At 44.5% G+C, this 12,239-nt stretch overlaps 1 protein-coding gene across 1 annotated transcript in view; it reads right to left on the bottom strand.

Annotated features, from left to right (window-relative positions):
- LOC102457330 (pre-mRNA-processing factor 39-like) overlaps positions 1–12,239 on the bottom strand; it is a 34,308-nt gene that overhangs the window by 11,634 nt on the left and 10,435 nt on the right. The window contains exons 3-10 of the mRNA XM_006136579.5: positions 9,810–9,935; positions 8,394–8,512; positions 7,862–8,029; positions 5,522–5,711; positions 4,513–4,620; positions 3,548–3,712; positions 2,424–2,550; positions 782–1,050 (exon numbers count right to left, since the gene is read on the bottom strand). Coding sequence (XP_006136641.3) covers positions 782–1,050; positions 2,424–2,550; positions 3,548–3,712; positions 4,513–4,620; positions 5,522–5,711; positions 7,862–8,029; positions 8,394–8,512; positions 9,810–9,935 — 1,272 coding nt within the window. The remainder of the gene's footprint in view (positions 1–781; positions 1,051–2,423; positions 2,551–3,547; positions 3,713–4,512; positions 4,621–5,521; positions 5,712–7,861; positions 8,030–8,393; positions 8,513–9,809; positions 9,936–12,239) is intronic.

The following is a 12,239-nucleotide window of genomic DNA, read 5'->3' on the forward strand; positions in this document are numbered from 1 at the left end:
TTATAATGATCCATGAGTTCACATTTGTTACTAGGTTAGTGAAATCTAATTATAGAAAACACCACCGGTTTGGGGTGTCCTCTGTGAGGTTGGCACTCACACCCATGAGCCACATTAGACAATCTTACACCCCTCACAAACCTTGACTACTGTGAGCTCTCTGGGGCAGCAGGGAAGTCTCACTTGGTGCCTGTGTGGTGACCAGCACCATAAAAGGATGCCCTCTTCCCATTTTGGTCAAAGTCTGTGTGCAGTACCTAGAACCCCATCAATCTTAGCAGGAGCCTAGAGGCAATCAATATACTAATAAAAATATGCAATTATGCTGTACAGTCTTCCACAGCATCTGCTCCCTCCTAGATAGAGCCCTGCACAAATACAATTGTATCCTCATCCATATCTGCAAAAATGAGCCACAGATATTTGCATCCATGAATGAGGATATCCAGGGCTCACCGAACCACGGCAAGCCCTGCTCGCCAGTTGCGCTGTCCAGCGATCTGCGCATGCGCAGATCGCTTGAACCCAGCTCTTCTGAGTTTCAATCTACTCGCCACGGGTGAGTAGATTGCATTATTTGTCGAGCCCTGAGGATAGCTGTGTATATAACGTGGATATCCTCAAATTTTCAGAGTTCTAGATATAAAATAGCTATCAGCATCCATATCTACAATAATGGTATCTGCGGATACCAGGGCTATATGGATAAAGACACTGTCTCACCAAGATACCCTTCTGCAGTCTTCTTGGGAGCATCACCCTCCCCTTCCCAAAATCTCACCGGATCTTTCTCTAATGCTTCCATGAGAATCTTCCGAGCCTTTATTAGATTCTTCTGAACTTTCAGCACCTGTCGGGCCAGCTTAATGGCATAAAATGAGGCCAGGGGCATCCCCTCATTGTCCCGTATGGCTTCCTGCAGCAGAGCTTCAGCTGCCTCCAGGTTGCCATGTCGCCGCTCCAAGCTTACTCTCCGCAGCCGAACCATGGCTAGCCCAGGGATGGACTCCTCAAAAGACTTCAAGATGCGACGTGCCTCCTCCAGATCTCCTGCACAGATGTGGGAGGGGTGACAATGGCAGTGAAGACAGGTAGCATGGCAAGCACATGTGGTGCTCGGTGAATTTAGAGGCTATATTTATTTTGCTTTAAATCTATGGTGTACGAGAGTCTCACTCGTTTCAAAGGCAAAACTTACCACACTAGGGGGCTTAAAGGATTTAGCGGCATTTTCCAAATCATCTAACCTCCGCTTTAAGCCTGTAAAGACTGAAGGGGATAGCGCACCATCACGGATACACATCATGGTCTTGGGTTTGCAATTTAAACATGGTAGAGGCCAATATTTGCAATTGAAATCAATATAAATCTGACAAGAACACATTTTAAACACATGGATGCAGCTAAAGGAAACGGTTGAGGGCAGAAGCTCCTTAGTTTCTGTGTCCCTTACTAAGCAGCAGTTCACAGATGAAGGCTAGAAGAGACCATTAGATTGTCTAGTCTGATCTCCTGTGTAATATAAACTAGTAAATCAGCCATTTCCCCCCATGTAATTGATGGAAATATCTTCCAGGAAGACATCCAGTCTTCATTTGAAGACCTCGAGAGAGAGAATCCACCACTTTGCTTGGGAGGTCATTCTGTTTAAAACATGCCTTGTTTTAATGGGAATTGGTCTGGCTTTAACTTCCAGCCATCAGTTCTTGTTCTGCCTTTCTTTAACTATCTGTCCCTCAAGTATCTAATATTTCCCCCCTCCTCCATGAAGGTACACCATAATCAAGTCACTTCTTGATTTTTTTTTGTAAGCTAAAGAGATTGAGCTCCTTAAGCCTCTCCAAAATTTTTTTTCCAACTCTCAAATAATTTTTGCAGCTCTTCTCTACTGGGGGTTTTAAGACACACCCCAGTGCGGTTTCCCAACTTATATGTGAGTTTATAAGCAAGTGGGCCAGAGCCAAGAGAAATGGTTAGTGATTTTGTTCAACTTGAGATATCTTAAAGGAGCCTGGATTTTCAAACTACTAAGCATTCAACCCCTAAGAAAACATCAGGTGTCAAGCTGGGCACTAAAACTCACTAGCTGATTTTAAAATCTTAACCCAGTATTTCCAGATTCTTTTGCCCACTAAGCATTCTGGGAGAGACTAGCACCTGAAGAGCTAATTTTAGAGTCCAGAATTAAATCAGTCATGTCTGTCCCTTAAGATCTGGCCTCAACCTTTCAATAAGATTCACTGAACAGGCTGTTGCGAACACTCCAAAACAGTGGGTTGGGTGGGCTTAGTGACATGTCAATGAGAAACTCTTCCACTTCTCCCACTATTGAACTGCTTAATAAAGTCAACTTCCAGCTAACCAAGGGTTTCTGAGGTCAGCAAATCAGCAGAGGGGTGCAGATAGGGTAAGTTTCCTCTAACCTTGCTTCTCTTCAAATGCAGCCCACAGGAGGTGGATGTTAGGCTTCCTGGGGAGATGGTAGCCACAAGCTCGTTGGAAGACACTCCTGGCCCCAGTCACAGTGTGGTTCTCAAGGTATTTCGTGTACTAGATTAGAAGGAGTGGGGATACAAAAAAAACAAGAATGCGTTAAGGTTGCCCACTTTCTGTGGCATAGAATGTATGAAAGTCTGCTACATCAGCTTGTATTGAGAAGGTTATGGTGCACTCACGTTAAGGGGCTTAACACACCTCTCTTCAGAATTTCCTGCACCCTCTTAGGCAGGTAGGAAACACGGGCAGATAAAAAGCAGCAACGGAATTTAAAAGAAGGGTGTTAGAATTTTGCTCCACAATATACATGCAGAATAAAAAAAAATAAATGAAACGTTTGGAAATCCGTAAGAGAGCACCACCTGAACTCGTGCTGACTGCACAAGTAAATGTGGGCAACAGCCAGGGTGGGAAGGGATGACAGGCCCTGGTGCAGAATTAACTCTGATTCCCAGGGAGCATTTATACCCCCACCCCACAAGACGCTGCTGGCTTAGTCCAAGAGCTAGGGGACTCTGCCCAATGCTAAAGCGGAGCAGAATTGCTAGACCCTGCCTAGTGCTAGAGGGTAAATGCAATTTACTTCAAACCTGTGAAACAGCAAGAGACGCCATCCAACAATTCTGTTCCAGGTCTGTAAACCCCAGTAGGCCCGTGTGCCCTAAGGATTTGGCAGATGCTTCCCCCTTTACCCACAGCCATTAAAAAAAAAAAAAAAAGCAGCCGGAAGTATTCAAGTTAAAATTTGCTCTTAGCTGCAGAATATAGACACAAATCCTTGAACATTTGGGACTGCAGCGAGGTTTTGGATTGGCTTATTTCCTGTCTGTCTTCAGACATATGAAAATATGGTAAACATCTTCCAGGGCTAAGACAACACACAGCTATGAGGAGATTTTTATAGCATCCCCTTAACTGCCTTAGAAGCAGAGCTGGAGTGGTGTGTGAGAAAGAGGGGAGCACAGCACTGCCCATCTTCAGCGTGAAGTCAGCAAGATTCAGACATGCGGGGCAACCCCTAGGGAGGAGGAGAAAGAAGGAAGGTGCTCACTTTGATCCAGAACTCCTCGTAAAGGGCACAGGCAATGACACAGCGCTCAAAAAGCACAATGGTGCGCTCATGGGAGCCACTGGTGATCTCAAAGTCAAGGTAGTCGCGCCAGTTCTTCAACTGTGCTCGTTCCAGGGGCTTGACATGAAAGTATGGCCTCTTGATCTGCAAAATGTTTTGGGTGGGGAGGAATAAACAGAGGTTCTCAAGACAGGTAAGAGAGGGCTGCAGAGAAAGCAAGCTCTGTCACAGGATGGCATGGGAGAGTTAACATAGCGAAAATGTTCTCAGGGGCAGAAACTGTATTTAGCTTTACAGTGCCTTGTACAATGCAGCCCTGACTAGGATTCTTCGATGTCACAAGATATTAGCAGACATTCAAAGCAGCGTTCAGCCCTGGGAGGAGCTGTTGAAGGGGCACCATAATAGTACATCCCCTCACCTATCCTGATATAGTTTGTGAAATGCTATCCAGGCAGCAAATGCAGCCATGTCTGGAGGTGAGATGAGAGGAAACCCACAATACACAGCAGCAAAGGAAGCAAAATGTGGCCAGTTATCTCTCTTACAAAAAGCACTATGAAATCTTGAGTTCATGTAAAGACAGGAGCTCAGGTTATGCCCTACGTCTGCCAGCCCCCCACTACAACACCATGCTCAGCTTAACTACATCAGAAGGATGAAGTAATGATTCCACCATGGGAAGTCTAGGTAGGACTAACATAATACTGAGAGCACTGAGCCATCCCCTCTGGCTTTAGATCATTCCATTAGAGATGGCTGTGTGAAACTACACAAAGACTTCTGCGAACTCCTGCCAAAACCTTCCATGTTTTTCCCTTCACCAAACAGAACCTAAGGCTTCTGCACATAGGGACTGAGGTATCAACTCAGATAGTGGATGCTGCTAAGCACCTCGTCCATGCCATGGAGTCTTTCCTACAGCTGAGTCCATGGCTACCTACCCCTTCCTCAAAGTTCCAGCGCTTGCTGACTTCTGTCTCGTTCTGGGTATACACTTGCTGTCGGATGGAGATAACGAGCTCCCGGATCTTGTCCTGGTCCAGGTCTCCCTGGAAGAGGAACCAGAGAAAAGAGATGGTAATAACCTACGTCTTTATAGTACCTTCCATCTCATTTAGATCTTAAGAAACCATGTGTGAAAGGATCACTATATAATGGCTGCCTCTGATGTGGAGCACAGCCATGCTATCTAAAGCTTTAAAACAGTTGGTAAAGCAGGCTTCTTAATTCAAATGAAATTAAAAGAGGAGAATTTCAAGGAGCCAGCACGTAGCTGGAGTACGTCGTAATGTGGCCAAAAAAGGAGGGTCACAGGCTGTCTTTGACAAGAACTGCCAGGGTATCTTCAATAACAAGATTCTAGGTTTCACATCTTAATCCTTTCTATCATGTTGAGGTATCATGGCTTACAGTAATAAGTGATCCATAATGAGGTCACTACCACCAATTCCTGCAGTTCTCCAGGTTGGGAAAATGCTCCAAAGTGGAAACCTTGAGTACTGTGTAGGCCTTCACATGCAAAAACTGAGGAAATCTCATATTGCATTGGAGTCTGCAAGACGCAGTACAGAGTGAGTTCTTGGTGGGAGAAGAGGAGTCAAGTCTGCAGCAATCTCTCATGTCTATTTGAGAGTGAAGCATACCCTGGACTGCGAACCAGGAGAGACCGGACTACTACTCCTGGCTGTCATTCACCGCTTATCCTGGGAAAGTCCCTTTTCCTGTCTGCGCTTCCATTTTTACCTTCCATCTTTTGTCTATTTAGATTCTAACTTCTTCAGAGCAGGGACTGTCTCACTAAGTGTTTGCCCAGCACCCTGCAGAATAGAGCTCATTCCCATCACTAGTCAGGGCCTCTCTGTGTTACTGTAACACAAACAACAACAACCACCACCCCGACAGTAGATGCCAACTCAGTATAACTGTCACAGTCTGCAACTGTCAGGGTACCTGGGCATCAGCTCCTTTTTCTGGCTTGACTTCCACCCCTGGAGGCAAGTCTTCCCCGGGTGGCACCTCTTCCACCTCTGTCTCCACACGCTTCTGTACAGTTCCTGTGGTGATCTTGGATTGCAACCAGAGCAGCTCCTCTGCAGACAGGATGTCTTTAGGGGAGTTGCTCATCACATGCTCCTTGAACCTGAAAGATGGGAGGAAGGAAAAATAGATGACGACAGATATACTCCACCAAAGCCCACTCAAGTCACAGTGAGGACCTCTAGGTCTGGCCACTCAAACTGCTCTGAAGAGCCAAAAGCAGAGGAACTGCTGTATGCAAACAGACTAACACAGCTACCCTCTGGAACTTAAAGATGGAAAATTAAAGTATTTAATCATTTCCTCAGACTAACTAAGATGTCTGCCTTCAATGCCCCGTCAAAGAGATTTCCACAGTTTAACTGTGAAAATGGCAGCAAGTGGGTTGAGAAGAAGGATAGTATCCTAACTACTGGACCAACCTGAGACTGGGGAGAAACTGATTTAATTTATGTTCCTTCAAACTCATTCTGTGAACCTAGACAAGTCACTTAGCTCCCCATCTGTAAGATGGGATAATAGCACCATTCTCCCATTCACTTGGGGAAAGGAGAGTAGAAAGGGGATCATGGAGCCATTAAAAGATTGAGAAGTACTCAGATGCTGCACAAATAGGAATATCTGTTTTACAAAAAATTTCAGCTAGGAACTTGGCTATTTGGGAAAGCGATGTGTAGGGGGCTGTCCCAGCATAACTGTGATGGTTTACAAGTTGCAAAAGATATATTTTTGTGTATTTTGTGTGTGAATTTAACCTCAGTATTAAGTTCCACAATGAGCCATAGAAAGTGTGGTTATCTAATCTATGGAATAGGTTAAAAACTCTTCCAGATTAAAAGAATAAATGGATACTTCTTCTTCGTTGCTCTTAGCTCCTATGGGAACATAGGCCATCAACAATTTCTTTCCAAGCTTCTCTGTCATGTGTCACCTTTTCTAATTCTCTCCAGCTTTTGCCAGTTTTCCTCACATTCACATCCAGGTCTCTTCTCCAACTAGTCTTTGGCCTTCCTCTTCCCCTTTTCCCCTGTGGGTTCCAGGATAGGGATTGTCTGGTAATGCTATCTGGTGGCTTCCTCAGTGTATGGCCAATCCATCGCCATCTTCTTCTCAAAATCTGTTGCTCTACTGGGCATTGCTCTGCTCTTTCCCATAAGCTAATGTTTTAACCCTGTCAGACCACTTCAGGCCAATGATCTTACTGTTTATGGTCCTGAATGTTGCAAGGATACTTCTTGGCCCTGCAGGTTCCCATGCCTCTGGTGACAGCAAGAGTGCAAATTTTTCTATCCTTTCAGGTTTAGCTGCCCCGCATCATAACCCCTCTTTGAGGGCCTCTTTTAGTCAAGGAAGGCTGGCTTGCTATTCAAATTGAAATTGTTGATGTTTTTGTAGCATATTTTTACAGGATGGGGTTGCTAGCTCCATGCCCAACCCTCCTTAGTCGCCTCTTAAGGCATGCTTGGAAGGGTACAGAGGTCCTATTCTTACTGCCCCATACATCTCCGGGAATCTCACGGGGTAAATGGATTCTTACATGGCTATAAAAAAATCCAGAGTTGGAATAATTAATGACAATAAATACTGTGGAAGATATATTAAACCTCAAGCTTCACAGGTAAAGCCAGTCTCCAACATTAGAGATCAGGAGGAACCTAAATGTAGGAACCATATTAATCCATGTCTGCTAATCCAGAGCTTTTATGCCTTCTTTTGAAACAGCTGGGATGGGCAACTGTTACAGACAGGATACCGAACTAGATGGACTTTGGGCCTGGTCCAGTCAGGTAACTCACAATGTTTAAGACCAGAACAGACCATGAGATCATCTATCCTGAGCTCCTTATATAACAGAGCAGAGAATTTCAACATGTAAATCATCTCAGATATTCCGAGACAGCCCCTTCCCAAGACGCCAAATTGCTAGTTGAAATTTTTTGTAAAGAGATGTTCCCATTTGTGCAGCATCTGAGTGCCTCACAATCCCCTTTTCACTCCCCTCCCCCACCCCCAAGTGAGGTAGAATGGTGCTGTTATCATTCCTTTATTAAACCTAATTTCTATGTCCAGACAGATTATTCCTATGATACCTTGCAAACACACCTCTTCTAGGGAAAAAGAAAGAGGGACAGTCTACACGGCTTACCCCAATCAACACATAGTCTCTCTGCAAAGGGAGGGAACCAATTACTGCCAAACTATGGCAGTTAGTGCTGAGATCCAGGGATTTGTTTCATTCTGAATAAGACTTACTTTTCCCAGTGGTGGCTGTACATCTGGGTTGGTGTGGCGAGCACTCGGTCATAAATAGTAGTGATGCATTTCAGATCACCTTGTTCTCTTTCCCACTCCACGTACATCTCCCACAATTTGTCTGAGCGGAAGTCCATTCCTGCAGCAGCTACGGCTGACTCAAACACACTGTAAAGGAGAAAGAACGGCAGCATGATCTAATGGGTGGAGCACTGGACTGGCACTCAGGAGACCTGAGTTTTATTCTGATTTCATAGGCAAGTTGCTTCTCCTCTTTTTCCTCTCCACCTTTTGTCTTGCCTATTTAGACTCTATTGCATTTTTAGGACAAAGACTCTCTCCCCCTATAAATCTGCACAGAGCACAGCATTATGGTTAAGTTCTTGCCACCAGTGCAATACAAACAGCCACCCCAGAGAAAGCCACATCCCTGAATCTTCTAGTATTTCACTAATGATTCGTATCAGTATTACAGGCTCCCCTAATGCCTTGCACAGTGTTGTCCTGTGTTTTTAATACTCTGGCTATGTACCTGTGGATCTTCTGTATGGACTCAGGAAGGTTCATATTTAAGGTAGCCTTCAGGTAAGAGATGTAATGGATCCAGAGGTCCATGCTGAGGGGGATGGACTGCAGCCCTCGCTCGAACACCTGTGGAGCAAAGGGTTCCAACAATGACAGCATCAAAAAAGAAGCTTCATAATGCTCTCGCCCATCTCATCCACATGAAAAATGCTGTAGTATATTCAAAGACTATTAGATTGACTTTAAAAATGTTGTATGCATCTATATGTGACCATTAGCTTTTATATTCCTAGCTAAAAATGATAAGATACAGTATGCTTCCTGAAGGAACTAAAGGAAGTAGGGTAACTAATGCATATTTCTAATACTGAAACAATGCAACTAACTTTGATGATTCAACCTCATGAGGAAAAAAGCACACAGACTAATCTGACATGCATCAGAGGTCTTAGCAGACAAAGGACTTGAAACTTCATAAAATAACAACCCTGACCTGAGATACAGTCAAATTATTCAGTAACTGACAGGCACGAGAGGCTTATAAACAGAGTAAGACCCAAAATATTTTAGTCTTGCCGAGGCCTTCACATGGAAGAGAGGTGACCATGTAGTAAACAAGATGTGCACATAAGCTGTTTATTGTTTATATTTTTTTCTCAATTCTTGTTGTGAATAATTGGTACTTTGCTTTACAAAACTGGCTGATGACTAGATAATTCTGTCATTACCCCTGAGAATTGCATGTAACTAAAGTCAGAGCTACTGAGTCAATCACAGTAAATTGCAGGGCTCTGCACCTAAGGAACTGGACTGGAGAGAGTGAGAATTGTGGGTTTCTCCCCACAAAGCCGCGGAGGGGCTCCGGTGGCAGGGGCATCCCAGGCGCGCCTGGGATGTATACCCGGCGTACAAGACAACCCCCGATTTTTGGGGGATGTTTTTTAACATCAGAGGTCGTCTTGTACACTGGAATATACAGTAGTTTGATTTAACTGTCCTTGACAAATCCATGCTGGCTATTACTTAACAGCTTGTTATTTTCTAGGTGCTTATAAATTAATTGTTTAATTTGTTCCAATATCTTTCAGGGTATCAAAGTTAGGCTGAATGGTCTATAATTCCACAGGTCTTCTTTTTATCCCTTTTTCAAGAGAGTATTTGCCCTTTGCCAAGCCTCAGGGACCTCCCTAACCCTCCATGAACTCTCAACAATAACTGCTTATCTGATGAAGCAATGCATTCCTGCTAAATAGTTACCAAGATATCTGTGACAGATAAGGAGGATCTTTTGCACTAGCTTTGTGAAGAATTTTTGGCCCTATTACATTTGGTCCATACAACAAGGAATTAGCCACTGGAATATTCAAACTTGGAAGGGCTGCAGTAGCATGGTGCAAAAATCCCAAGTAATTCTTCCTCCTACCTCCTCTGTCTCCTTGCTGAAGTCAAAACGCCTCTCCATGTCTGCATACTTCTTCCAGTAGCCGTAGCAATAGGGGTAGTGAGCAAAAAACGCATCAAAGGCTTTTCGTGCTGCAAAGATGTGATTCTGCACAGAGAGAAGACAGCAGAAGGGGAATAAGAACGTGTGAAGTGCCCTGGAACTGGGAGAGCTGGAAACCAAACCCTGCCAGCCCCAAAGCAACCTTACAGTTAGAGCTTGTAGGAGAAGCAGGGTACATACACACACAGTATCATTTGTGTTTCAGTTCTGAAATTCTCTTTCATAGGATGGGTTTCCTTAGTCAGATAACTCCCATGATGCATTGCAGTCTCTCCCTCTTTGTGAGTAAGGATGTAAGAAGTCATTCGGGCACTGCACTATAAAGCTTATATAGAAGAATATATAAATATATATGCATATACGCACGCACGCACAGAGTTTATACTGCAGAGCCTGCAGGGAAGCAGACTCCCCAGGAGTGGGGCTGGCAGGTGCTGCTGGTCCCACTCCCAGGGAGGATTCACTGCAGTAGGGATTAATTAATTAATCAAATAGTCGATGGGATTTCCATCAACTATTCGATTAGTCCATGTTCCGACTTTGAAATGTACAAAAGTCCCACTGGGGACTCTTGTGCATTTCAAATATTGAAATGCCATGTGGAGTCCGAGGCCAGCAGGGAGTCCCCCATTAACCACAGGCTCCATGCGGCATTGTAAGTGAAACACATAAGAGCCCTGCCTGGGGCTCTTGTACATTTCAAAGCGGAAGTGCTGCATGGAGCCAGAGGTCAGGAGGGGATTCCCCACTGGTCCTGGCTCCACCCAATGTTTCAATCTTTGAAATGCAAAAACTTGTACATTTCAAAAAGGAAGCACCGCCACTGCACCCCTACCCCATCCCACTGAGCAGGAAGGAACTGGCTTTTAAGCCAGCTCCCCCCAGCACTCCTTCCTTTCCCCCCCCCTTGCTGCCTCTGTGATAGAGACAGTAAGGGGGGTAAGTGACTAGTCGACTAATGTGTCGACTATCCAATAAGCTTTTGCTTATTGGATAGTTGACTAGTCGCTTATATCCCTACACTGCAGGCTCTGCATTATGCAGTGAAGCCAACTCCCAGGGAGCCAGCACATAACTGTAACAGAAACCAACAAGTTCATGCTTTTCAGTTAACCATTTAAACAGTTACAATTTTACATCCCTATTTGTGAGGGGACACTGTGCACCATGGTAGCTGCATTAACCTTGTGTATCTCAGAAAATATTGTCCAACTACAAACTAGAGGGGGTGTTTATTTTTGACAAAAGACAAAAAAAAAACCCACACACACACACCAAACATTTACACACAGACAGCAGACACTTTTCTCAAAAAGTTTATTTTAACCAAAAACACAATGTTCCATTAAAACCAGTTTCAACTGAAAGTTTTCGAACAAGAACATATTGCTCTTACTCAGCATTTGACAAAACCTAATTTGGATTTTACAATATAAGAAGTTGGGGGAGTCACTTCTACCACATTCTTAAAGGGAAACACCATCAATTTTAAGAAAGTCTTAGGCTATTCCATATTATCTGAGTTCCCTTTCACATGGCAATTTATCTTTCATCTGAGGATGCAGGAGAGGTACATTAAACCTCTAATTAGTACTGATACCTATTTAAGAATTATCCCATCAAAATTAATCAAATGGGCTAGAACAAATCTAGCCCTTGACAAAGCAAGTTAACACTAGAGAATTCAAAGAGGTTGCATTTGTTTGTGGCAAGACTGAATGAAGCAGACTTTAAGATGGTTTGTAATTAGTTTGAAGCAAAAGGTGCTGCACAAAAGTGACTCATCTTACAAATGAGGAAACAGACAGACAGGTGAACACTACAAAAGTCTGTGGCAGAGTTGGGAATAGGGATGTTAATGGTTAACTGGGGGCCATTATGGAGCAGCCCCAGTCTGCAGGGGAAGGGGTGGGGGAATGTAGGGATGTTAAATTTTTATTGACTAATTGAATAGTCAATGCAATTTGCAATGACTATTCCATTAGTTGATAAGGGCGTCTCAGCCTTCGAAGTGAAGAAACAACCCCAGAGCTGTTGCTACACTGCAAAAGTGAAAGTGCTGCGAGGAGCACAAAGCCAGCAGGGCAGTTCCCCACCAGCCCTGTGCTCACCACAGCATTTCAAAGTGGCAGCGCCCCATGGAGCCCAGGATCAGCTGGGGGCTCCCCCACTGACCCCGGGCTCTGTGCAGTGCTGCTGCTTTGAAATGCCGAGGAGAGCCCAGCATCAGGCTCCATGCAGCATTTCAAAGCGGCAGCACCACACAGAGCCCAGGGTCAGCGGGGGGAGTCCTCAGCTGATCCTGGGCTCCACGTGGTGCTGCCACTTTGAAATGCCACATGCAGCCTG

The sequence above is a fragment of the Pelodiscus sinensis genome, chromosome 11, assembly GCF_052426305.1.
Source record: "Pelodiscus sinensis isolate ZL-2025 chromosome 11, ASM5242630v1, whole genome shotgun sequence".
NCBI classification, from domain to species: domain Eukaryota; kingdom Metazoa; phylum Chordata; order Testudines; family Trionychidae; genus Pelodiscus; species Pelodiscus sinensis.